This window comes from Aythya ferina, assembly GCF_964211825.1.
Source record: "Aythya ferina genome assembly, chromosome: 3".
Lineage (NCBI taxonomy): Eukaryota > Metazoa > Chordata > Aves > Anseriformes > Anatidae > Aythya > Aythya ferina.
The window spans coordinates 41374000-41400216 of record NC_140298.1 but is presented as its reverse complement, the minus strand read 5'-3'; the positions used below and the strand labels follow the sequence as shown (position 1 = coordinate 41400216).

The following is a 26217-nucleotide window of genomic DNA, read 5'->3' as shown; positions in this document are numbered from 1 at the left end:
TATTTTTATTATAAAGAACTATTAAATACCTAAACTGTCTAGTGAAGAGTTTAGTTAGCATATAGAGCTTCAAATGATGCAGAAGTATTATTTGGATGTGGAAAGTTGAAATGAAATGCTGACTACTTTATTTCTGTCTTCAAAATATTAGTTATAATGGCATCTCATCTGCTGGGAAGAAAATGAGCTTTCCACGTTCCAGAGAATTAAAGCAGTTCAGATGTTTTTTGTCTTCACCGTCAACTATGCAGGCTATTTCTTCTTGAGAGCTAATTGCATCTCATTCTTGAGGTGTAAGCTGTTAAAGCACTACTTGGAAATTGTGCTGAAATTCTGTTATGCAGATTAGCATTTCTGCATTAACTAGTACTTAAAATGCCTGAAATCAGCACAGCGAAATTCTGCTCACACTGCTGCAGATAAATAATTTTTTGAATAACAAATAAAATATTAGCCTTTATTGTGAAAATGAGTGAGTAGACCTCACACGTGAGCAGATAAATTGTCATGTTCTTTGTACAAGGTATCTGTATAATAATCTGTGAGAGCTATTCTTCCCTTTATCGTGGAATTAAAAGTTTCCCAGAGCAGACATTTAAATAAAAAAAATCAGGTCAGTGTGGATTAGAGGTGAATTTCCCCTTGTTGTTTAGAATTACCGGCAGTTGCAGAGAGATTATATGGAGGATGATCACGACCGGGCAGTATCGGTGGCTGCTCTGTCTGTCCAACTCTTCACTGTACCTACTCTGGTGAGTAGTGCCTGTCTTTCTTTTAAAAACTGATAGTTGGCACTCCTTGCCTCTTTTTGCCTCCTTCTTAATAGAACTATGAGCGATTGCAGAGTGATTTTATGAAAGATGACCACGACAGAGAGTTCTCAATTGCTGACCTCTCGATACAGATATTCACAGTGCCTTCTCTTGTAAGTACTGAAAGACCAAAAAAAGGAAACCTTTTTTTGTTAAAAGCCACTAAGAGGTTCGTGAATCCAGACCGCAGATTTCTTTAACATTACTGTGGAAATGCAGGGCACTGCTTGCTGCGCAGGAGTCAGACTGTTTACATATGTTGCAATGGGTTGAGAAGTTAAAGCAGTTCACCCTTGCAAAGTTTGGATCTGACTTCCCAGAATGGGCTGGGTATTTTTGATTTCTCTTTTTTTTTATTTTAGGGTTGGCTTTGTTTTGTTGTTTTTTTTTTTTTGTTTTTGTTTTTTTTAAGTGTGTGTGTGTATATGTGTGTATATATATATATATGTTTATATATTTTATATATATATATATATATATATACACACTTTAATATACTTGAATGTTTATTTAGAGGCACACACATAACATTTACGTTTCTCATCATACCAAGCCATGGTTTCTGTTTGTAGAAATCTATGTTGTGATTTGCGTACTGCAGTTTCAGAGCATACCATTTGGGTGCAGTTCAATAAATGATCCTCTTTGTTTATCATAGTTTTCCAGTCAACCTAACTGCAGGCAAGAATTGTCTCATGATATTCACTACTTCCTTTGGTACTTCTAGACTCTATGCCTTCTTTCAGATTTCCAGTTAATTCTTTTTACAGTGCTTGAGGCTATGTTTCACCCAGTTCACTAATACTGCTGGTCTTTCACCAGCTTACGCTTGTTTGGGGAAAATAACACCTTTTTTTGCTTCAGTCTCCAGATAAGTCTGTCTTTCCTTGTAGTACAAAATAATTTTGTGGAGCTGTACTGAAAATAAAAGTTTGATTTTACATAGCTGGATTTGCTTTGACAATGAATGCTTCTGAATCTTTTGAAATTCAATTGAGCTCTAAAATTCAATACTAGTGTAGTATTTATGATACTGTGCAAAGTTGTTTTTTTAATTTCCTAGGCAGCAGATGTTCATGGAAATCTGACAGGATTTCAGGGTTCTGTTTCCATGGGTCAGGGCAATGTTGTGTTACCTCTTAATTTTGATGCTAACAATAAGAATGTTGCCATTACTCAAACTTACAGGTAGATTTATCCAACTAGGATTATTCAAATGCTCATGTGTTACTTTTTTGTTTGACAGATGGAATAATAAAATGTGTGTGTATACACGTATATCTTTTTTTTAGGAATTTCAAACATTTCCTTTTTATTTCAAAAACATGCAAAAAATAAAGTAGAACAAAATTGTTATTGACTAATTTTACAGAAGACAGAATAGACGGATGATATGATAATTATGATAAGCTCCTCCCATACAAAGTAAGAATGATTTTTTTCCTAGGTTTAGGCCTGTTTTACAGTCATTCTCAACTGAATGAAAAAGTTGAAGAATGTAATACCACCCACCACACCCCAGTAACATTTTCAAACTTACATTAGTAATTTGAATTTGAGCTCTCAAGTAGCTGCGGTTGTTTGGTTTGAGGGATGATCGGTGGTTCTGTTTACAGTAATTTTTTTAAAATGGTAACTATTAGATTTTTCCCCTGCAGTAGCATTTTAAAAACTGAATTTGTAGTATCATTATCAGCTGTAGAACCCAGAAGCTCTAGTCAACAGCTGCAGTGTCATTGTGGTAGACCAGAGGGGCTGATCTTCCTGAATATCCCAGCCACACATTGCAGCTCTCTGGTCCCATGACTCATACTATTTACCTAGGAGAGCCAGCAGAATGAGGAAGTTCTGGAAGAGTTCACAAGTAGGAGATGGCAGTAACATTTTAGTGCCCCCTACTCTGTTGTGGGTTGGGTTAGGTTTGGCTGGGTGTGGAAGACAATGTGGCAGCATCGGAATTTGTGATGTCTGTTGATTTGTTTTGTGCAACACATGGATATATGCGACAACCCCTGATGGGAATTAAAGGTCATTGCACATAATTTCCATGTGGAAATTGCACTGTACAGGTCCTTAGCAGTTCAAAAGACTTGCTGTTCACAGTGCTTAACAGTTTGTAAAGAGAAAAACAGAAGACCTGTCACTGCCCTAAAGGGTTCATACTTAAATTACATGTGAAGACACAACAGATACTTAAAGGGAGGTACAAGTTAGTTATAAGACACATAATAATATGTTTTATGTCATAATTACATAGGTTAGCAGGAGCCTTACCATCGTCAAATCTCTGTACAGAAGGGATCTGAAGAGGGAGAGATCTGAATTATGATAATTTCTGGCTAGATTACATTTTTCTCCTGTGAATATTTGGAAGACTTACTTTTACTATGTTCCTTGGTTTTAATTATTAATGTAACTACTTTGGATAAAATGTCATGTATTTTATAAACTTGATGGTGCAGTGTGAACCTCTTGTTAGTTGTGTCTGTTAATTACAGCAAATTTCAATATACTTTGGTGTAGGCTCGAATGCTAATAACAGAAGAAAATCTTATGACCACTATCATCAAAACTTTTATGGACCATCTAAGACACCGTGACATCCAAGGCAGGTTTCAGTTTGAACGTTACACTGCTCTGCAGGCTTTCAAATTCAGGCGTGTTCAGAGCCTTATTTTGGATCTCAAGTAAGTATACTAACTACGTGCTGATTTGATCAATTTGGGGTGGCGGGGGAGGAGGGAAGATTAAAATTAACACTTGTATCTGTTAATGTACTCAGGTATGTGTTGATAAGCAAACCAACAGAGTGGTCAGAAGACCTGAGACACAAGTTCCTAGAGGGTTTTGATGCATTCTTAGAATTACTCAAGTGTATGCAGGTATGTAAATCTGTGAATTAGAAAATTTGCACTGTGTTGAAGATTAAAGCAGGAAGCTGTCTATTATGATGTAAAAACTGAGGAAATTAATGTACTATATTGTAAACACAATGCAGTATGTTTTACTAACTTCTGGAATTGTCATGTTTTCCTGAAACATGTCTCACCAAACTTTTCCTGATTTTTTTTTGTTTGTTGTAGAAGGCAGTAAAAAAAAAAAAAAGTGGTTCAAAAGGAAAAGTGTCATTTTGGGCATATTTTGCAGGTGTACAGGCAGATAAGACAATTGTATGAATGAGATCTATCCCATTTTAACTAATATTCCCTCTTAGTGAAAGATCCATATACTACTTTGGGGTCAGCAGAGCTGCTGCTTTTATTAGAGAATATATAGTCTGTGCCATACAAGTAGATACCTTCACTGTGAATTTTTTTAACCTTTTCGTCTGCTCGGTTGAGGAGTATTTTAAAACCAGTGTGGCTTTTACAAAGACAAACTGACCGTGTGATCAGTGAGGTGTAAATCAGAATCACTCCCCGTTTTCTATACTTCAGTGGCATGCTTTTCTTGATATTTAGCTTGTGTTAGTCTGATAAATTTTTAATATGGTCATGCTGGTATATGACCATGCTGTTTTTACTACTTATACTGAGATCTGATTAGGTACTTGAGTACTTGATCTTTAATTAGTATTTACCTACATTTAATGTATCCCTAGAAACCACATTTAAAAAGCAAAATGGGTGTGTAAGATGATTGATGTATGCATATATTCTTTGTAAAGAAAACTCAAGGTGGTAATAACAGAGCTAATACCTGAAAAACCTGTCCCGGTATTCTTCTCCACTTCTTGTTTCATTTTATTGTTATTTAGATGTTTATAATTCCTTTCAAGATGGTCCCGAGTTTTTCTCGTATTAGCAATATATTTATAAGGACAGCTAACCACTGTCCTACACTTAATGCTAACGAAGTTATTACAGTGATATATTGTTGAAATGCACAACTCTTTTTGTTTAAGGGTATGGATCCAATAACTCGTCAAGTAGGACAGCACATTGAAATGGAACCAGAATGGGAAGCAGCATTTACACTGCAGATGAAATTAACACTTGTTATTTCAATGATGCAGGACTGGTGTGCTTTAGATGTAAGTTTCTTCTGAATTGTTTTTTCCATGCAAATATGTGGCTATGGGGGTGGTGGTGGCAAGAGGAGGGAATGAACCATTAATATGTGTAACAGTTGAACAAAACAATGTAACTGCACAATAAGCCAAAACATTCTGTGAGCAGGTACACATTTTTTCTATTTAAACACATCTTTTAGGGCTTAAACTGACCAATATGTAAGCATGTGGTTAAGCCTTAAAAAAAAAAACAAAAAAAAACTGATCATCACAACATTTGGGCCATAATTAGTATTATCAGAGAAGAGGGAGTTAGAGGAGCATGCTCTGGATCTACCTAATGCTGCCTGGTTGTAAATCAGGTTTTTACTGCATCTGTGTTGCAAGTTTTAGCAATAGTCAGTTTTGTCAGGCATATCTGGATGAGTTTCATGGTCTGTGTTCCCTTTAATAATTCAGATCAGTATGTCAGATTCCTTATTTTAGTTTTGTAGGACTGTTATAAAGATTAAAAAAAAATAAATCAAAACCTGCTTGTTGTTGTTAGCTGTATTACTGCACAGAGCTCTGTGTTGTTTATAATCTTTGTAAACTGTGATCTTCCTTTTAGGAAAAAGTGTTAATTGAAGCTTACAAGAAATGCTTGACTGTGTTGATGCAGTGTCATAGTGGTTTTACGGACGGAGAACAGCCTATTGTTCTCAGTATGTGTGGACATTCAGTTGAGACCATCAGATACTGTGTTTCTCAGGAAAAAGTTAGCATTCATCTCCCAGTTTCCCGTTTACTTGCAGGTATGAACTAGTTTAAAAATATTTCAGGAAATGAAAAATGTTGCATAAATATAATTTGCATTTGTATGTACATAATGAACCACACAACAGCTGTTGAGAGTCTGAATAGTGTGCATTTTAGCCTTTTCCTAACTGTTTGATAGCCTTCCTTAAGGCAAAATGTTCCCAAGTGATGGAGAAGTTGTTATGGTTTCAGGCCTGGGGAAGATTGTCTCATGCCTCTGCATTTGTCAGCAGTGGGTGTTGTAGGAAGTTACAGCTGCTTTTGTAACTTACATGATGCAAAAGAAATGCAACAAAATACGGTCTGTAGATGACTGTTTTTGAAATATGGTTAGCTGTCAGATTGAATAGACTAATCAACAGTCTGTTAGAGAACAGATTAATCAGATGTGTCACCAGAAAAGTAAGCCATGTCTTTTTTCTACTTTACTGGCCTAATTTTTCTACTAATTTACTGGCCTAAATTGCTGAACGGTTATGTATAGGGAGGAAAAAAAGTAAAATTGTATTTTAAACTGAATCAGATAATAATAAATTCACAGGTAATGAAGTGAAAAAGATAATTCTTAAGTAAAATATTATGCAGCTCAAACTTGAATAACTTCGAATTTTTGAATTTATAAGCAAAACTCTCATAGCTTTAAAGCAAAGCAGAAAGCCTTTTATAGGGGCCTCGTTACAGTATTTTATAAACTTAAAGATTGGTAGGAAGGATGACATATCTGTTGTTGATAACTTGTCTTGATAGACCAAGGATACTTGGCTATCACTGAGGGGATATGACACAGAAAAGAAAGGCAAAACTCTTTCACTGCAAGTTTTATACATATGCAGTGGGAAAAATTTTCCATAAAATGTATGTTTTGTAACAAGTCTCCTTAGGAAATAGTTGTGTAACTCTAGGGTGATCATTTGCAGACTTGCTTGTGGTTATGTCCAGAAAATGGTTTGATAGAAAATTAGGTGATTTTTTTTTGTCCTTTCTGAATTATAGTAAATACTGTACACAATATGTATGTGTTTTATTTATTCATACAGGCTTGCATGTTTTGCTGAGTAAAACTGAAGTGGCATATAAGTTTCCAGAGCTGCTACCCCTGGTATGTAATTAAATGTAGTATATTAATTAAATGTAATTAATACTGAAGGTGAAGTTGCTTTTATGAGCATAGGATATTATTAAATAAAACAAAGGACTGTTTTTGCTATGCATGCTGTTTACAGAGACTATCTTTGGTAGATAATTTTGTCTCTTAAGAGATTAATATTTAGATACTCGTGACTGGAGCATACACAATTAGCTTTGCTCTCTTGAGTAATTCAAGACTCAGGTTTAAGGTTTGTATTTGGTTCTTCATTCACTACCTTCTTTTTATAGTAGAAATTGTTTTTAGAAACTACTGTCAGGACCTGATTTCCTTCTCCTTGGTATAGGTTGTAATTTACTTCCCTTCTTGTTTCTTGTTTCCTGCATGTTCTTACTGATCCACTGTCTCTTTAATAGGAAGTTAAAAAGAACAGGATAAATTAAAAGAGGGGAAAAGGTAACTGGCAGAGGAAATCTCTGCCTTTTAACAGAAGAAATGTTTAGCCTTTGAATGAAATAAAATGACAGTGTTATTATTGATGATGTTGTTTTAAAATACAAAACTTACTGTCCTTAAGAATAAACTAAAGCCCTTGTGGAATACTTCTATGGAACAGTGACTGTTTAAGGCTGGTTAAAGCTGATTGGGTAGATTGTAAACAAATTTGTAAAGTCTTTGTAATATGTGCTTTGGATTTACTTCTCTTCTGTTTTCCCATACCATTTAATGATAAGAAATATAATTCTTCACCCTTTCAAGTCCCATTTCCTTTTTTCTCCTTATATATCAAAATATTGCATTTTACTTTAATACAGAGTGAACTTAGCCCACCTATGTTGATAGAACATCCTCTCCGATGCCTGGTGCTGTGTGCCCAAGTACATGCAGGGATGTGGAGAAGAAATGGCTTCTCTCTTGTTAATCAGGTAAGTACATAGTAGCTGTGTAGTCACTGTTTTCTGATAGCTCCCCAAGGTAACTTCAGACCTCAAAAACTCTCATTTTTAAATTGGTTTGGAACTTTACTTGCATTAACTTCAGTAAGATCTGTGTGAGGTAACTACTTAAATCAGCACTTGAATCATTTGAATATTTGTTTTTAAACTGATCTTTGACATCTCAGTCAGAAGCCGCTTTTTGTGGTCTCAGGATTGCCACAGTTCTTACTGAATTTAGTGCTCTGTGTGTAAGTATAGCGCAGTTAATGTCCCCTAGCCTTTTTGCTGTATACTGTCCAATAATAGCAAGATGTGCAGAATTAATTTATGCATCTTTGATAACACTTTCATCGCCTTCACATAAATATTTGTCTCAAATATTAAAATAAAAACAGAAATAGTAATAATCCTAAATGTGTATAAGGTAAATGAAATCTAAAGGCTGTGCAGAAGCATTGGAACCAGCACAGAGCGCTGTGTTTCTTGGGTTCTTTCTCGTTTCTTATTTCTTTCATGATTCTGGAGAAAGTCTCTGTCCATCTCTAATTTTAATGTTTTTACAAAGTAGATCCTGAGGTGGTTAAAGCACAACTACTATAAAATGGGTTCTGTAGTGTCAGTGCCACCCACCAGGGTCATGATCTAAAGTGTACTTTAGTGCTAGGAGTACTTGACTTAAGCTGCTCCTCCTGCTGATGCTTCTTGCCTTAAAAACAAAAACAAAACAAAACAAAACAAAAAAAAACAAACTAGTGTAAGGTGATTATCATTATTGAAGCTCTACTCATGTACAATTAATAACGGCACTCAACCTACTACTGACGTGCACCATATCTGAAATTTCAGTATATCTTTTCATAGAGGAATGTAATGAATCTATTTAATCCCGCTGGTTGTGGGATTCCACAATCCCATCATGAAGTAAAGAGATGAATTTAGCTTAGGTACTGTGGCTCCCACAATCTAGAATTCCTTTCTTTTTTGATTATGGAGAGCTCAAGTTCAGACAACTACTTCAGGATATTTTCTGAGAAGATTTTATGGCATTTGTATTGATTGGTTTGGTGAAGAGAAGGAAGGCATGCCTGTCTGCTCTATGTAATTCTGGTGAAAAATGGTGTCCCCCTAGAGGGAAGTTTAGCACATGGAAGGTTGGACAGCACATAGGCTGTCTCTGAAGTGTTTATACACACACACATATAAAAACTTACAGCTCCACGTGATTTTTCCTTCTAGGCACATGCAATCTAGACATTGCCAATACCCAGCTATATAAAAACACTTTCTGCTTCCAAATACATTTGTATATCTTTTCAAATTACTGTTTCAGCTTTTTATTTACTAATACTGTATAACAAAGTTTATTTTTCTAGATGAAAAATACATGAAGATGGAGTATAATGGTTGTAAATCTTTGGTTTTTTTTTTTTTTTTCAGATTTATTACTATCATAATGTGAAATGCAGGAGAGAGATGTTTGACAAGGACATAGTAATGCTTCAGGTAACCATGTATACTAGTTTGCATTTTATCAAGTGTCTTTTGATGCAGGCTTTGTGTACATCTGCTTATCCTTCATCAAAACCTTTTAATGGCAAGGATTTTTTTTTGTGTGTGTGCAAGGACTTGTACTTACTGTATCTGTGTATTTATGGAAAAATTTGTGGAGGAAGTACTATTATAGTCCTTCGCAAATAAATGGAAATAAGTATGTATGACTGTATTGAAACATTAATATTCTTCTCTGCCAGAATGCTTGGAAACGCTTGTTTAAATCTTCCAGCCCTTCTATTGATGCTTGGAATACTTTTATTTTTTTTATTTTAAGTCTTCGTGCTATATACTACTTCTCATTATGCCTTCTAAAAGTTGGATCAGCAGGAACAGAATAGTAGAGACAAAACTGAATTAAACAAAAGTCTTGATCTGATTTTTATTTAGATTGATATGGAAGGAATAACCCTGAATATTTTACATTTAAAAGGCTTAATCAAAAATTAATAAAGCATATCACCCTGCATAGTCAAATGTGAGCTGTCAGTTGCATTACTGGAGTCATAAGAGAGTACCTTGTTTAAATCTCCATGCCCAGGATAAAGAGGAATGAATCTTACAAAGAATGTACTGTGAACTGTATGTGAATATAAAATACATTCTAAAATAACACCCAGTCTGGTTTGTGTTTATAATCATTTTTTCTTTAATAGACAGGTGTGTCTATGATGGATCCAAATCACTTCCTGATGATAATGCTGAGTCGCTTTGAACTTTATCAGATATTTAGTACTCCAGACTATGGCAAAAGATTTAGCACAGAAAATACTAACAAGGTATTTTATGTACACTTTTTATGGAAAAATCTACAAAATTGTTTTCAAAAATATGCTGAAGGCTTTTGTGCTACTTCTGTTCAGTTTCTTGCTAAAAATTTGAGAGTTATTTTGACCATTTCTGAAATCCACAAATATTTTACATGTCAAAATGATAAATGTCAGAAACTGCTGCATAATTTTTGCATTGTTCAAGAAGTTTAAGGCAGTTGTGGCTTCATTACAGTAGAGCTTAATTTGGGATTATTAAGAGTGAAAAAAGATAATGTTTTGAAGCGCAGGAAAATGCTTTCAGCATATGGAATAACTCGTTACCTTTAATTGAAACATGTAAATTCAATTGTTTTTCTTTATTTTAAACCAGGATGTTGTTCAACAAAATAATACTCTTATAGAAGAGATGCTTTACCTCATTATAATGATTGTTGGTAAGTTCCCAATACATTTAATACATTTTTTCATGTCTGTTTAATGGTCTGGAATGAGCGTTCTTCCTTGTTATCTCAAGTTCAGTTCTGTTTTGAACATGCTGTTGTTCTGATTTTCTGGTGAGGAAAGACTTGAAACTAGCTTACATTAACATAATCTTAACTTTTGAACATGGGTGGATGAACACAAGATTTCACAAGAGACTTATTTTCCAGTCTTTTCCTTTTAAATTACAAAAGAAAAAAAGTTTTAAAATAGTAAAATAATGATAATAAAGCACTATTACATTTTGTTTACAGGAGAAAGATTCAGTCCTGGAATAGGACAGGTAAATGCAACAGATGAAATCAAACGAGAGATCATCCATCAGCTGAGCATCAGGCCAATGGCTCACAGTGAATTAGTAAAGGCATTACCTGAAGATGTAAGTAGCTTGAAAAACAAAACCTTCAATTTTATAAGGTGAATTAGTGAATTTTTTTACGTGAGTTAATGTCCCTTAATGGGAGCAGTGTGATTATGCAGAGTAAAGTTAACATGAGTACAGAGTAATAGTTGTCATGGAGAAGGTAGGTGAGGGCTGGAGAAGATGAAACTGTATGAAAGAGGCAGGAGCCTGAGGGCTTCTTCAGCTCTTTTCTCTTTTTAATACTGTTTCTTAATCAGGCCATCTGGCCAGTAGTATCTGCAGTCTGCTTGTAAACTCTAAATAGATGCATGCAATTGGGTTGCTGGAACTATCCAGAAATGTAAACTGTTAGTTTAGAGCCTGACAATAATTGAGAATTCATGAAATCAGGAGCAGTGTAATGACTTGTGTAACATAAATGCTTCATTTGCATGGACATTCATTTACTTGAATTCCAATATGAGTGCTTTTGTAGGATAGCAGTCTAATGTGCTTTAGGATATTTATTAAGTAATCTTTAAACATATTTCAGGGCGTAGTCAAAATTCAAAAAATATTCTTTTACTATATTGGTACTACTCTTAATGATAAATTCTGAAATATTGTTCATTGTTCTAAATACTTTAATTTGAAAAGTCAAAATTTAGAGGAGCAGTATAATTTTAAGGAACATTTAAGATTTTCTTCTATCTTAAGTTTATTATGACAAGGAAAAGTAGTAAAAATTCAATACTTAATTTGGGATGCTTTTTCAAAATACTTTTTGCAAATACGGCATTCATGAACATTTCTTTTATTACATATTTTAGTGTTCTCTGGAGTGTCAGTAAAATTGCTTGTACTAGATATGTTTTGCACGCTCATCTAGTGTCATATGGTATTTGAATGGGTTTAATCCAAGAGCTATAGTAACACAGTCTTGTATTTCCACTCAACACAGGAGAACAGAGAGACGGGAATGGAAAGTGTGATTGAAGAAGTGGCCTGTTTCAAGTATGTTTCCCTTTATTCTAATGGTTTATTTCTTAAAATTAAATACATACGTTAGTGAGAGTGAGAGAAAAGAAAAAAGAGAGGTCTGGGCTATGGTGTTTTTCCCATGATTTTCTCAAGTGCATAATTTAATACTCATTTTAGAGTGCCTATTGAGCAATGTATTCTAGCTGTTTTATTTAACCATTTATGCTCAAATGGTAGTAACCAATGAACCATATTTTTTTAATACTTTTTCTTGGTAGGAAACCTGGATTAACTGGCAGAGGGCTGTATGAACTAAAACCAGAATGTACCAAGAACTTCAATCTGTATTTCTACCACTTTTCAAGGGCAGAGCAATCAAAGGTAACTAACAATTTGAACCTTTTGTATTTGTTTCCTTTCATTTTTTTTTTCCCCTGGAGCTTTACTGTGTGAGGACGTATTATCAGATGGTATTTTTTTAAAGATAACTTACTTGAGAGCATTGTCAAAATTTGAGATGCTGCAGTGATTTCTGTGCCATCGGGTCTTATGTCCTATACAGAGCTTTTGAAATCAGTCAGTGGGGCTTTAGGAGTTGGTCTGCAGGATCTCTTACATGGTATTTAACTAAAAGGAATTTAACTGTCTATATTTTCACTTTACCTTTATGGACATTTACCATTCTAGTTTAAATTTGTCTTACGATCTTTATGCTGATAAAGAATGCAGACCATTTCAAGATGAAAGATTAATTTCAAAGATGCAGATATTATATAATGTTCACAAGTAGAAAGTAATACAAACTCAAAAGACATGGAAACTTGTTCCTTTTGTTTAAGGCTACGGAAAAGAGGAAAGAAACAGCAACAATATAATAAGGACAATATAAATTATTTTATTAGTTTTATGTTTCTACTGTTCTTGAGTAGTATTGGCATCATTCTCTTTCAGGCTGAAGAAGCACAGAGAAAGCTGAAAAGACAGAACAGAGAAGATACAGGTATTTCTTTGAGAGAAGATGGGAGGAATTACCTGTCAAACCGTATATTGCCCTGAAATTTTAAGACTAACGTTCTGTTCTTGAGTTAGCCAGGAATTTGTGAAAATGTAGCAGTTTCCTTTCTATCTTCCTGGTCACAGAGAGGAATCTGATCCATAGTAGAAACAGCCTAATGAAGCACTTATTCCTTCAGCTGTTGTTACATTCAAGCAATGTTGAATGTTACAGCCTGTTACCTGCAGTATTATTTATCAAGCAACTGTATGGCTTCCTGGGTTAAAATGTTAAGCTCTTTGCAGGTCTCGTGTTTTATATGGGTGTTGCAAATTTTAAATGCCTAAGTGCGAAACATGGATTTCCCTTTCAGCACTTCCACCACCAGCTTTGCCTCCTTTCTGCCCACTTTTTGCAAGTCTGATTAATATTCTGCAGTCCGATGTCATGCTGTGTATTATGGGAACTATACTACAGTGGGCAGTAGAGCACAATGGCTATGCCTGGTCAGAGTCCATGCTGCAAAGGGTATGTTTCCTTGTTTTAAAACTATGCATGTGCTAAAAGAGGAACATGGATTTCAGCATTTTAACATAGGTTTGTAGATTTGGGTTGCTTACTAACATATTCAAAGTACTATGAATGAGAAATAAATGGTGTTTTGTGATACAGAAGACTAGGAGAAAACCCCTCTGTCTCTGATTCAGTTCCTAGAATGAATGGAAGAAGGCTAAACTTCTAGCAAAATTCACATGGGGGAATAATGCTGCTTAGAACAGCTGTAGTAGATTACGCCTTTTTATTGACCTAAAAGTTGTTATTTTTATAGTGTTTCTAGAGTCTTAGAATAAATAAATAAATAAATAAATAATTTTTAACTTTTTGTCAGTTAAATTTTGTACGTGATAAAAAGGATTTAAAAAGTGCTTCGTGCTTCTGTCCAGAAACTTGCAATAGTAATGTGCAATTGTTAGGAAGAAAGCTTAAGGAATATGAGAAAATACTGAAACGTATCCCAAGCCACTGAATTCCCACTGATTAGACAGCACAGCAAACAGAAAGACACCAGTGGTATGAAGTGTTTATATCTGGCGAAGTTTCAAGAATTTGTAGACACATACTGTTAATCCCATGTCATGTAGCTTTGAAACTACATATATAGAAATAACTTCAGCTATGGTGTTCTTATATAATTTTACTGTATGCCTTCCCTGTCTTTTAATGAATTACCCGAACAATGTAAAGAGATTATATGAATGCTTTAAGAAAAGGACTGAAATTGCTAACTTTTCTCTAGGTTTTGCATTTGATTGGAATGGCACTACAAGAAGAAAAACAACATCTGGAGAATCTCAGTGAGGAGAACGTTGTAACATTCACCTTTACTCAGAAAATATCAAGTATGTCTGTCTTCATTTCCATAGCAAATTTTAAGCAACTGAAAATGCTCGTACCTTATATTCTCTTCTTCTGGAATGGTGTTTACGAGAGGAGTATGTCTGTTAATCCATCAAAAAGTGTTTCCAATATTGTAGATAAGTACACAAAACAATTCTTAAATTTAACAGAAGTTGAGTATATACGTATTCTTCACATATCTGTAGCAGTGATGGTAGATATGGTAGCAGCAATACCTAATCTCTTCTGTAGTAGAGAAGAGAAATCCAGAAGTAGAGTAATTCCCATGAAATTTACTTCTTAATATCATCATTAATTTCTTAACAAAGATTGCTGTATGTGGTCAGATGTCACAACTACAAAAATAGAAGTTGCATTCTTAATCACTTAATCTTTACTGTCCTTTGTATTTTCTAATTAGTGCCTGTAGTTAAGATATGAAAGCTGCTTCCATTGGAAAAAGGTGGGAGATGCAAGAATTTGACATGGCAACTCCCAAGTTGTAAACATTCATGGAGTACATAAAGTGCATTCTGCCTTGTTAAAAAAAAAAAAAAAAAGTGGGCAAGGCTTCTAAAGCATATTCCTGTAATCTTTCAGGAAGTAGAGGGTATTAATTAAAAAGATTGGGAGGAATGAAACTTACATGTTTGTCTGTTTGTTGAAGGAATTCTTTAGGTGTTGAGTATATGCAAGTGTTGGTTGTATTCTGTTTTCTTTAATAGTAGCAAGTGATTAGTTTGTCAGGTAAAAATAAAATCGTCATTCTCATTTTTCTCAGGACCAGGAGAGGCACCCAATAATTCCCCTAGTATACTAGCAATGCTAGAAACACTGCAAAATGCACCTCATCTGGAAGTGCACAAGGACATGATCAGGTGGATATTGAAGGTAAAACTTTTGTATAATTCCTCAAAACTATGGAAAGAAGATTTCTTAAAACTTTCCTATTTGTACTGCAATGGTTTCCTTATTTCCCATGTTGATTTGTTGTACCTACCTCTTTTTTTCCTCTTTTGAAATCTAACACTAGGTATTATCTGGCCAGCATTATAGTATGCATAGTTGTTATATTCATGTTGCAAACTGAGGTTTTGTTTTTCTTCTACAGACTTTTAATACCATTAAGAAACTAAGAGAGAGCTCTTCTATGAGTCCTGTGGCTGAGACAGAAGGAAATGTTATGGAGGAGGTAAAAACAAGCTGTAACAGCTGATCTGAAACATGTCTAGGTTGTGACTAGCCATGGACTATGCTTCTGATTGCTGTTTTGAATCAAATATGGGAAATGTCACTTTGGAATCTTTAAGTCTATCTTACAGCTTGTAGATCAGGCAAACCAGTTTGCAAGGAGGATGTGGATTCTCCTCAGAGAAGGCCACAAAGATGATCAGAAGGCTGGAGCACCTCTCCTATGAAGGAAGGCTGAGAGAGCTGGGGATGTTCAGCCTGGAGAAGAGAAAGGTCCCTCTGGGGAAACCTTACAGCAGCCTTCCAGTTCTTGAAGGGGGCTTATAGAAAAGATAGCAACTTTTTACTCAGTCAAATAATGATAGGAGAAGGGGGAATACCCTTAAACTAAAAAAGGGAAGATTTAGGTTAGATATTAGGAGGAAATTCTTCATTCAGGAGGTGGCGAGGCACTGGTACAGGTTGCCCAGAGAAGCTGTGGATGCCTCATCCCTGGAGGTTTTCAAGATCAGGTTGGACGAGGCCTTTGGCATCCTAATCTAGTGGGTGGCATCCCTGCCCACGGCACGGGGGTTGGAACTAGATGGTCTTTAAGGTCCCTTCCAACCCAAGCTGTTCTATGCTTATGAGCTTAAGAAAAGAGGGTACAAAAACTCCAATAGTCTCTCTTGTCTCTATCAGATTCTAATTGTTTACATGTTAGTGTAAGATACATATAGCAGTAGTTAACATAAATAGTCCATTTTAACATTATTTTTTAAATGACTAATCTAACGATACAATTTCAGAGTTCACGTGATAAAGACAAAGCTGAGAGGAAACGAAAAGCTGAGATTGCCAGACTGCGTAGGGAGAAGATAATGGCTCAGATGTCGGAGATGCAACGGCACTTCATTAATGAAAACAAAGAACTCTTTCAGCAAACTTTGGAGGAGCTCGATACTTCAGCTTCTGGAGGACATGATAATAGGTAATGAAATCTTACTTGAACTTTTTCCTTTTAACTTTTACATCAGCTTGGTCTATTGTTACTGTACTAAAAAGTGCCTATTTTAGTCTTGATGGAAAATTATTCAAAAGTGTTTTTTGAGACCAAAAAGAGCAGTAAGTGGAACACTTTCCTTGCAGTTACTGACAAGATGGTGAAAAAATGTTGATTTCTCCCTTCTCTCCCATCCTCACAGTACTCAACATAAACAAGCAAATAATTTTGTTTTGTATAAAGTCATCCAATAATTTGTTGATAATACTGAAAAGGCTGTGTTATTAAACATAGTAAATTGGAACTAGATGATCATTATGCCTCTGAGGATCTGGAAGAAAATTTGCTTGTAGGTGGAAATACAAACTGAAGCATGTTAGTGATTTTGTGGGGAAGTGGAAACTGCTTTCAGAATTTATGTCAGGCAATTACCATATAATGGTAATGGAGGGTCACAAATATAGTTTCTTGGTTATATTGGAATGGGTAATACACCATTGAGAGGATGTAATTTTTTTTCTGGAAAAGTGTTATTGTATAACTTTTTGGCACGTATTCTTATGTCTCCAAAAAGCTATGTTTTGTCAGAGCATTTAACATAAATTTCAAATGCTTACTAATCACATTTAAAGCATAATCTGATTGTATTTTCTTTTCCAAATCATGTGCTCACTAGTTTTTTTTGAACGTTCTAGCCCTGTAATTTCAGATGCAAAACTCACAGCCTTGGGTCCAGAGCAAACTAGAGTAGCTGAACACAGGCAAGTTGTTATGTGTATACTGTGTCAGGAAGAACAAGAAGTTAAAGTGGACAGCAGAGCTATGGTCTTGGCAGCATTTATTCAGAGATCAACTGTGTTGTCTAAAAACAGAAACAGAATTATTCCAGATCCTGGTAAGTAGTATTCAGAGTCTTCTTTAATATTAATGAATGTCAGAGTCACTGTAATGACCGTGTTGTCTCTTAAGGCAGTAGTGTCATCTTCTTGAATGTGTAATTGTGAAAGACTTCATTGTAATCAGTGGCAAAACTCCCATATTTGTAGTGATGTGGAAGTACGTGTTCTAAGTCTTAATATGAAATAACTGCAAAACATTATCTAAAAAAAGTTGTGACAGCCATTTATGACAAACTATTTGTAACTATTAAAAAAAACCCAAACACATCCAAGTTCAGAAGTTTGTTCTTAAACTACACTTATAGCATTATAGAGGAAAGAAGCACTGATGTATGGCTGTAAAAGCACAAAGATGGTACCTTTCTTTCCTCGAAGTTTTATCATCTGTAATGCCTTTTAGCAATGATAATTTAAAAAATGCTTGGATTCAGGTATCTTTGTGAAACAGCTTACTTCTTGATTAATGCCATTGTTACAAAGCTTTCTCTGGATTCTATATATGCAAACACATGCAAAAAATACTGAATCATCTTGCATTCTGATCCCGAAGTTTAATGTTCTCAGTCTCCTTATTTAATGGTACTGAACCACCAAAACCGCTGATAAATCTTTCACTTCTACCAGGGCCCAGAAGCTCCCAAAACCTGGTTTGAAGTCTAAGTACATGACACACACTCAAAACAAAATGACACAGATTCAAAATGAGCTCAACAGTTTCAGTTGTGAATTAGTAATATCCATCCATTGTGATTCATCAAATATACTATACTTTTGTGATAAACTTTAATGTGAAGGGAGTAACATCTGCAGTTAAGTCTTTTTGATAAATGTCAATTTAAAAGTTATTTGTTTTTATTCTGAATACAGAAAAATACGACCCACTATTCATGCACCCAGATCTGTCCTGTGGAACACACACAGGTAGCTGTGGACACATCATGCATGCTCATTGTTGGCAAAGGTAAAAAGCTATGTTTAAGTTTAGTCCAAATAGCATGTCATGTTATTTGCATGCATTAAGTTTAATTGCAAAGCTAATACCCTAATAGTAAGCTTAAAAAGGAATGTCTTAAAGGAATGAAAGCAGCTTTCTGCTTTAAAATTAAATATTATAAACATTTTAAAAGTTTCATTTTCTATCTGACATCACAATGATGGAGAATCTGAACCTGCACATGACAGCTTCCATTCCTTTTGGGTATTTATCCATATGCATAATCCCCTGTGGTGCATGCTAATCTGAGCTTCAGTGTTCAAATGTTTTAGGTTTTTTGCTACTCAGTAATAGACATGTTCCTGCTCCTTGTGCTCTGTACTGAAATTTTAAGTTCATCATGTTTCATTAGAACTAGAAGCATATGTGACCTAGTTCAAGCTTATCCTTGACATAAAGTCATTGTTATGCCTTGCTCTGTGTTTTTAACCTTTTTCAGTTATTTTTATCCTTTTGAGGGGAGGGGATAAAGATAAAAAGGTGCTTTGTGCTACGTGGTGCTGATGCTATGTGGTTAATGCAAGATATTCATGCCACTGACTTCAGTTAGGCCCTTGCTTTGGTCCTTGGCATGGCTTCTGAAGTGCCCAATCTCAAGTTTTACCTTTCATGTGAGGACTGTTAGGAGCTTACAGAGGTTCTGTTCTGTGGCCCGTTAGGCACTGGAAGGCCACAGTGAGGTCTCCCAGGTGTCTTCTCTTCTCCAGGTTGAACAACCCCAATTTTCTTAACCTGTCTTCGTAGGAGAGGTGCTCCAGCCCTCTGATCAGCCTCATGGCCCTCCTCTGACCTTGTTCTAATACTTCTGTGTCCTTCTTGTGCTGGGGAACCCAGAGCTGCACGCAAAGCAGAGCTGAATATCAAAGTAGTGTATTCAGTTCATTTTCATAGAAGATTCAGAGATAAACCACCAGTTGTTCCAGGTGCTGCTCTGCTGTGGTCTTCAGTGGAATATGCACATGAGTAATGCTCATGGTGTCTCCCTTTATTTTGCGTGAAACAGGATTTTTTTTGTTTAATTGTTCAACATTCTTTCTGACTTTCTCCCCCAGCTTTCTCATAAAGGGATATTGCTAAAGTTCTGGATAAAATGTAATTGTGATGGTCCAACAAACTTCAGGATCTGGGGGGATTTTCGATACCAAAAACTGGGGATAGCTTGCAGTCAGTAATAAGTGATCAGCCAGAGGGTAGAGCTTTCTCCTTTAGATAATTTTCTTAGTTATGGTTTGGGAAAAAGCAAACCAGTGTCTTTAAGTATTCGTATGTTTTTATGTTAAAGTAATATCTTATTGATGTCATTAATATCTTGCTGTTCTCTATAGATATTTTGATGCTGTTCAAGCAAAAGAGCAACGAAGACAACAAAGATTACGAGTACATACAAGTTATGATGTAGAAAATGGTGAATTTCTTTGCCCACTTTGTGAATGTTTAAGCAACACCGTTATTCCTCTGCTTCCTCCACCAAGAGTTTTGTTTAACAGGTCTGTTTGCTTTATAAATGTCTTCACGAAGAATAAAAAAGGGAAAAAAAAAAACATACAAAAAACAACCAACAAACAAAAAAAAAAACACACACAAACTTCCCAAACCACTTAAGAATCCCAAAACTCCAGACAATCCCTAACTAAATTCAGTATTTTGTCTATGAAAGTTACCTTCAGAATTAATTCTTATTTGTTGTAAACTTATTTCATGAGTTCTGCTTTTATGTTGTGGCATCGGCTTTTACGTTTGAGATGCAAATATTGTAATTTTTAACAAATTTAGCACTAGTGGAAACTGTAACAGGAGTCACAAACACTATAAAGTACAGATTGAGTCTTTCACTGTTAGAGCAATTTCTAGGATTCTGCGCAGTTTAAGACCAAAACCAGCAACCCCCAAACACTCCTACCTGAACCAAAGGCTGTTATAATCTCAGGAATAGCAAATTCTCTTTCAGTTACTTTTGTCTTCCAAAATGTTTAGTGTTTCATTTTTTTTAATCATCTCAAGTGGATTGCTTCCCTTCTTTTGGTTTATGGATCATTCTTGGTTATTTTATGATTTGTAATGGTATGAGAGGACAAAAAAAAGTGTAGGACCTGCAGGAAAACAACTGAAGATTGTTTTGAAGAAAAAAAAAAAAATTAAAATGTGGACAAATCTTTTAGAAACAAAATTGTGGAATACCTATGAAATATTCTATATATAATTTGTCTTTAAATAATGTGTGTTCTGTTTATATATATTTTTGGACAGGTTAGACTTTTCAGGCCAACCAAACCTCTCTCAGTGGATCAAAACAATATCCCAGCAAATGAAAGCACTGTATTTACTTCGAGATGAAGACCATTCAAGTAAGTCTGAAGAACTGTGTATATCTATATGTGAAAATGTTACTATACTCATGAAAAAGACCCAGTATTACGGTTCTACCACTGTGGAGTTGAGAGATGCTAGAAAAGTGGCAAGAATAGCCTGAAATTTCAGTTTCCGGTGATGTGCTTCTTCTGCAACTTCTTATAATGTGCAAACTACATATAGATGAATAATCAGTGCTTTATTTCTTTTTTTTTTTTGGACAGGTAATTCTAGTAGTTCAGAAAAAATGGATCAACTGCAATTGCCTGAAGGTTTTAGACCAGATTACAAACCGAAGTATGTATTTTATGTCTTAAAAAAACATTAAAGTTTCCTCTCAAAATGATAAAGTGAAAATAGTATGTGACTTGTGTAAGCTATGAGCTCGATAATTGAGGTGAAAATAGTAATTTTGCTCCAGTTAGTAAAGTTGATCCTATTATTATGATGGTATTGGACTTCAAATCACAAGTAGTAGATGACTTAATAGAATTTGATGTGAAGTGCGAGTATGCAGAGAAGACCCTGTACTTGTATAAATTTCAGCACAAGGATTAGTGTTTTTTTCTGTATTACATGTAATACAGGAGTCATTTTTATAGCTCAGCACAAGAAGTAAAACATTAAGAAGGACTGGAAAACAAAGCATGTTAATATGTAATTTCAGCTATTATGTTATGTTTGTATTTCAGTCTACCACTTCTTGACTTAGGAAGAAAATGTTAATTATTTATATGGTATGGACACGCATCTGCCAATTGCACACAAAAATGCAAGACACTTATCCCAGCTGATGATGGATGTTGTCATCAGTAACCCACAATTTAGTCTTGACTATTATCTTTGAACACTGGATATTTTTAACACTAAAAAATGAAACTGGGTCCAATCAAAAAATAATGGGGAGTGTATCTAGCACAGAAAAGAGGTTAAAGAATCCAAAGACTCAGAGACAGACACCATAGTTCTTAGTTAAATATTACAAATCTACAGGATGAACGATAATCATTAAAAATACTATGCTGACAGCAGGGTAAATGATGAATTAGTAATACTGTTTTCTTTTGTCTTAGGAATCCATATTCTGAGAGTATAAAAGAGATGTTGACAACTTTTGGTACAGCAACATACAAAGTAGGTTTGAAGGTTCATCCAAATGAAGAAGATCCACGTGTACCGATAATGTGCTGGGGAAGCTGCGCTTACACGATACAGACCATAGGTACTAATGTGTTCGTTCTGCTCCTTATTTATGTATTTTGGAATTCAGTTAGATTAATAGTGCTAATATATTTTGGTGTCTTGTCTTTTCCAGAACGAATTTTAGCTGATGAAGATAAACCATTGTTTGGTCATTTACCTTGTCGACAGGTAAGGATTAAGTAGCAATTCTTCTCTGAATTAGTGAAGAAAGAGAATTGTGCTTCTTTAATGCAGAATGTCTAACTTCTAAGTTGTGGTTATTTGATAGTTTTCTTTGTTGAATCCCACTATTTAGTCAATCGTGATCTGATTATTAATCTATTCAAAATCAGTATCTGATTATCAATCTATTATCTATCAAAGCTATTATCTATTTTCATAAAAGCACTGTTCAGTAAGGCCAGGGTTCTCATGGTAGCAGTGAAAATAATACTAAAGGGAACTTGTATATTTGCGTGAACATCGGTATCTTTGCTGTGTGCTTAAAGATGCTCAGACAGCTCCAATAAGCTACAGCTGAGGGGCCTGAAAAAATGCTGTAAGATAAAAGGCTGTTTTCATCTTAAAGAAGTTGAATAACTGTTGCAGTGTCTCCTTTTCTTTGTGTTTAAAGGATGACTGCCTTAAATCATTAACAAGATTTGCAGCAGCTCATTGGACAGTTTCATCTCTTTCAGCTGTACAGGCTCACTTTTGTACTCTCTTAGCATGTAAGTTCACCACCTTATTCTATTTTTTTTAACAGAAAGATACAGAAAGATGCCTAAAGATTGTTAGTCTTTATTACACAAAGATTGTTTTGTATGTAGAGGTTTTAAGTAACAGACCAAAAGCTAGAATTTTCACAGGTGTACCCGTATATTTAGTTGTACTGTGGGATAAAAAAAAATTGCGTTTCTGTTAGTCTGTAGTTCTAAGATGAAGTATGGGTATCTCACTGTGAAGGAATTCTACTGATTTTTTTCCCCAGCTTTTTTATTGCTACTTTTAGAATGGTGCCTCGAACAAAAGAAAAGAAAGTGTGGTCTTCTACACTTAAATGAAAAATGATGCACTGGAATTTTAAAAAGGAAGAAATTAAGGTTAATATAGGATTGAAAGGAAATTGGATGTTTGTGGAGGTCTGTAATGTATCTACAAACTTTTCTACCTTTGAAATGTACGATCTGTGATAAGATGGTTCTTATGACAGTAGCATGAAAATTTTGAGAACATCCAAAGTGTTCCAAGTTTGAATTGTTTATAAACACAGCTGAAAGGTCTGAAGCTCAGCCTAATGTTGAAGTTGGCTCAGTACATGATGTCTTTTTTAAAGGCTCCAGGTGATTGACACTTCCGAAATCAGACTTATGCTATCTAAATAGCACAGTAATTTTTTTTTACTGGTTAATAACAGTACTGAGAATTAAATAGAGTAGTTTGAACATTAGTGGGATTCTAGTGTAAAATGTTAAGTTCCATGGTGGAATCGCTTTTCTAAAGGGAAATTATAGTTAAGTTGAGAGAAGAGGAGCAACAAGTGGAGTATTCTGAAATAGGATACTTCTAATATTTACCATCAGTAGAGCAGAAAAATTTCTAAAATGCACGCATACACTGATATTACTAGTGGAATTAATACCACCTACTTCAGCAAACAGTTGACAGCTTTATGAGAGAGAAATTATTTCGTATCAGTTCATAGCAGTATAATTGATTGAGCCATTTTGTATGCATAGCTGAACAAAAAATATTGCCAGCTCTTTGACTGGAACTTTGTAGTACACTATTCTGCATGGTTTGGTGTTTTTTCTTTGTATTTAAATCTTGAACCAATTTTTCTTTGAAGTTCTATTTCCCTTCAGTCCCTCTATACAGTACAGATACTGCTTTTGTTTTTATGGAGAAAATGTTTTCTAGTTTTTTATTTTACAAAGTTAAGAATAAGGAGAACTATCATTATCCTTTGATCTGTCAGAATTCTGTGAGCTATTCATAAAGATAACCTATCTAAACAAAAGCTTGTTTATTGGAAGTCCCTTGTTCCGGTCATGTTTTTCTTATGGAAGTACATTTCAGGATTTTGGGCTGAGATCTGTGCCTATAAGCTTATGAAAGTAAAGACATTTAAAATCTGAGCAGTGATGAAATGTTTGTTAATAGAAATAGTTTAAAAATATGTCAGATCTTAAGCTATTAATATTCTGTGACAGTGATTCGTGTTTTTGTTCAGTCACTCATAGTTGAGCTTATTCATGGGTCAGAACTTGAAATAATATTGCACTTTGTCTCCCGCTGGAAACAGTACCAATTAAGGACAGTCACTGTTGTATTATTAATGGCAGCACTAACTTTATGGTAGTTAGTTTGGTTTTGTTTCATTCATTTCAATACAGTGTAGTCAAGTAGACAGAAATCTTGTTCAATAATGTTGAACGACTCTTGAATTCTCACACTTCTGGACAAAAATGATGCATCTGTATATTAAGTACCTTAAGCATATTAACCAAGGAGATGGCTCTCATAACTGACGTACACTAAAATGTTTTCGTATACATAAGTTTTTAATTGGTAAAACTTATTTTTCTCTTTAAAATATTTAGCACTGGTGCCTAATGAAAAAAATGGAAATCTTCCATGCATACTTGATATCGACATGTTTCATTTATTGGTAAGTATTCCATAATATATATTAATAAAGCAGGGTTAAAACAAACAGAAATGTATACTCTTTGGACCTTCTTAAAAAAAAAAAAAAAAGATCATTCCATTAAGTAATGGCTGCTTAGCTTCAGAATTAGCCTTATGAGTGTATGCTGCCTTAAAAGGGTATAGCTGCAGCATAAGTAACAAAAATGGAAAGATTCAAAAGGAAATGGAATATATCTTTTTTTTCTTGTTTGTCTATTTATTTTTAATTTTTACAGGTAAGCTTGGTGCTCTCTTTCCCTGCCATACATTGTCAGGATTTTTCAGGGGTTAGTCTTGGCACTGGAGATCTTCACCTGTTTCATCTTGTCACAATGGCACACATAATACAGATTTTACTTACCTCATCAACAGGTAATGCCACTTTCTTTCATCTTTTACTGAAATGATTACTCGAGTCTGTACTTAGAAAACACTTCAGGTGCTAATGGTTATTAGCACGCAAATTAAAATACATGCATGTATTTTAATTTGTATTTTAATGCATGTTTTCTACAATACATGTAGAAAATAAAGTTGTTGGTGCTGTCTCGTTCAGTCCATATAAAGTATGGATAAATTGTACTAATTGTACTGATGATAGCTCATTCTTTTTCTTTATTACTTAATGCTGGAGGTTTTTATTTTTTGTGGCATAGCTAGTCATGAGTACTGCTTTCCAGCTAATGTAGCTGTGCCTGGAAGTTTTATTGCAGAGACTTGGCTTAGGCTTTGCATAATTAATAAGCTGCAGTGAATAAGGAATCAATGCCTCTTCTGGCAAGAGGAACTGGCTAAGGTATAGATTGCCAAAAGCCAAGAACTCCAAGCAAATATACTAAAAACCCAACCAGTTGAACAAGTAAACCAACACCTCATGGAGTTGACAGTAGCATATACTCACCACATCATAAGTACAGCAGAAAACTTGGGATAACTATGGTGTACTGCAGAAGAGTTGGCCAGTGGAGTGTTTTGCTTAGTCTTGGTCTTTTTCTCAAAACTTGAAAATTTACGTTCCTGCTGACTGAAATATAGAAGTAACTTTTTTGTTGTTGTTATTCCTTTGTTTTTCAGAAGAGAATGGCATGGATCAGGAAGACACTAGCAGTGAAGAGGAAGTAGCTGTGCTTACGCTTTATAAATTTCTTTGCCAGTGTACAGGAAGGTAAAGAGGCAGTCTTTCAGTGCTTGAGAAAACTTGCTGGGATCTGAAATATCAAGAACATTTTCCTTAATTTACCCTTCAAGTTACTTAAAATTTTATGAATCTATTTTAGCGTTGTTCTTAGAGTCAGCTTGGAAATGAGCACTAGACATAATTCTTGTTTGAACTGAAGTCAATAAATTACTATGAAATATGACTGAAGACTTAGTAAATACGGCTGTTAAACTGAAATGATTAAATAAAAGAATTTTCTTTCTGTGTTCTCTTAAGTGCCTTGAAAGAAGTTTCCTCAGGCTGGCACCTGTGGAGGAATCTAAAAGCTGGAATCATGCCTTTTCTGAGATGTTCTGCTTTGTTTTTTCATTACTTAAATGGAGTCCCAGCACCCTCGGAACTTCAAGGTACTGTCTGCTTAACGCTCTTTGTACTAAACCAACTTTCCAAAAGACACAAAAAAAATTTTTAACAGAATGAATTACATTTCAACTTTTTCTGAGAAAAACTAATTGAATGAAGGCTTGCAACCAGTGCAAAACTGTATCTGTATGATAAGAAAAGGTGCACAGCAGAGGTTAGAGCAGACAGCAATTTTCCATC

The 26217-nt window shown here is 34.9% G+C and overlaps 1 protein-coding gene across 3 annotated transcripts in view; it reads left to right on the top strand.

The window, feature by feature from the left end:
- UBR2 (ubiquitin protein ligase E3 component n-recognin 2) overlaps positions 1-26217 on the top strand; it is a 50479-nt gene that overhangs the window by 18420 nt on the left and 5842 nt on the right. For 2 of the 3 annotated variants that reach the window (XM_084515815.1, XM_084515813.1), the window contains exons 11-41: positions 827-925; positions 3336-3499; positions 3595-3694; positions 4717-4845; positions 5435-5618; positions 6660-6721; positions 7525-7635; positions 9085-9150; positions 9855-9977; positions 10342-10405; positions 10706-10830; positions 11756-11808; positions 12054-12156; positions 12727-12775; positions 13143-13297; positions 14067-14169; positions 14949-15058; positions 15279-15359; positions 16147-16328; positions 17036-17235; positions 18107-18200; positions 19559-19720; positions 20481-20578; positions 20807-20879; positions 21656-21804; positions 21898-21953; positions 22399-22495; positions 24368-24435; positions 24692-24827; positions 25530-25620; positions 25891-26021. In XM_084515815.1, coding sequence (XP_084371941.1) covers positions 827-925; positions 3336-3499; positions 3595-3694; positions 4717-4845; positions 5435-5618; positions 6660-6721; positions 7525-7635; positions 9085-9150; positions 9855-9977; positions 10342-10405; positions 10706-10830; positions 11756-11808; positions 12054-12156; positions 12727-12775; positions 13143-13297; positions 14067-14169; positions 14949-15058; positions 15279-15359; positions 16147-16328; positions 17036-17235; positions 18107-18200; positions 19559-19720; positions 20481-20578; positions 20807-20879; positions 21656-21804; positions 21898-21953; positions 22399-22495; positions 24368-24435; positions 24692-24827; positions 25530-25620; positions 25891-26021 — 3418 coding nt within the window. Of the gene's footprint in view, positions 1-653; positions 753-826; positions 926-3335; positions 3500-3594; positions 3695-4716; positions 4846-5434; positions 5619-6659; positions 6722-7524; positions 7636-9084; positions 9151-9854; positions 9978-10341; positions 10406-10705; positions 10831-11755; positions 11809-12053; positions 12157-12726; positions 12776-13142; positions 13298-14066; positions 14170-14948; positions 15059-15278; positions 15360-16146; positions 16329-17035; positions 17236-18106; positions 18201-19558; positions 19721-20480; positions 20579-20806; positions 20880-21655; positions 21805-21897; positions 21954-22398; positions 22496-24367; positions 24436-24691; positions 24828-25529; positions 25621-25890; positions 26022-26217 lie in introns of all 3 variants that reach the window. The other variant, XM_084515814.1, reaches the window with a different exon arrangement.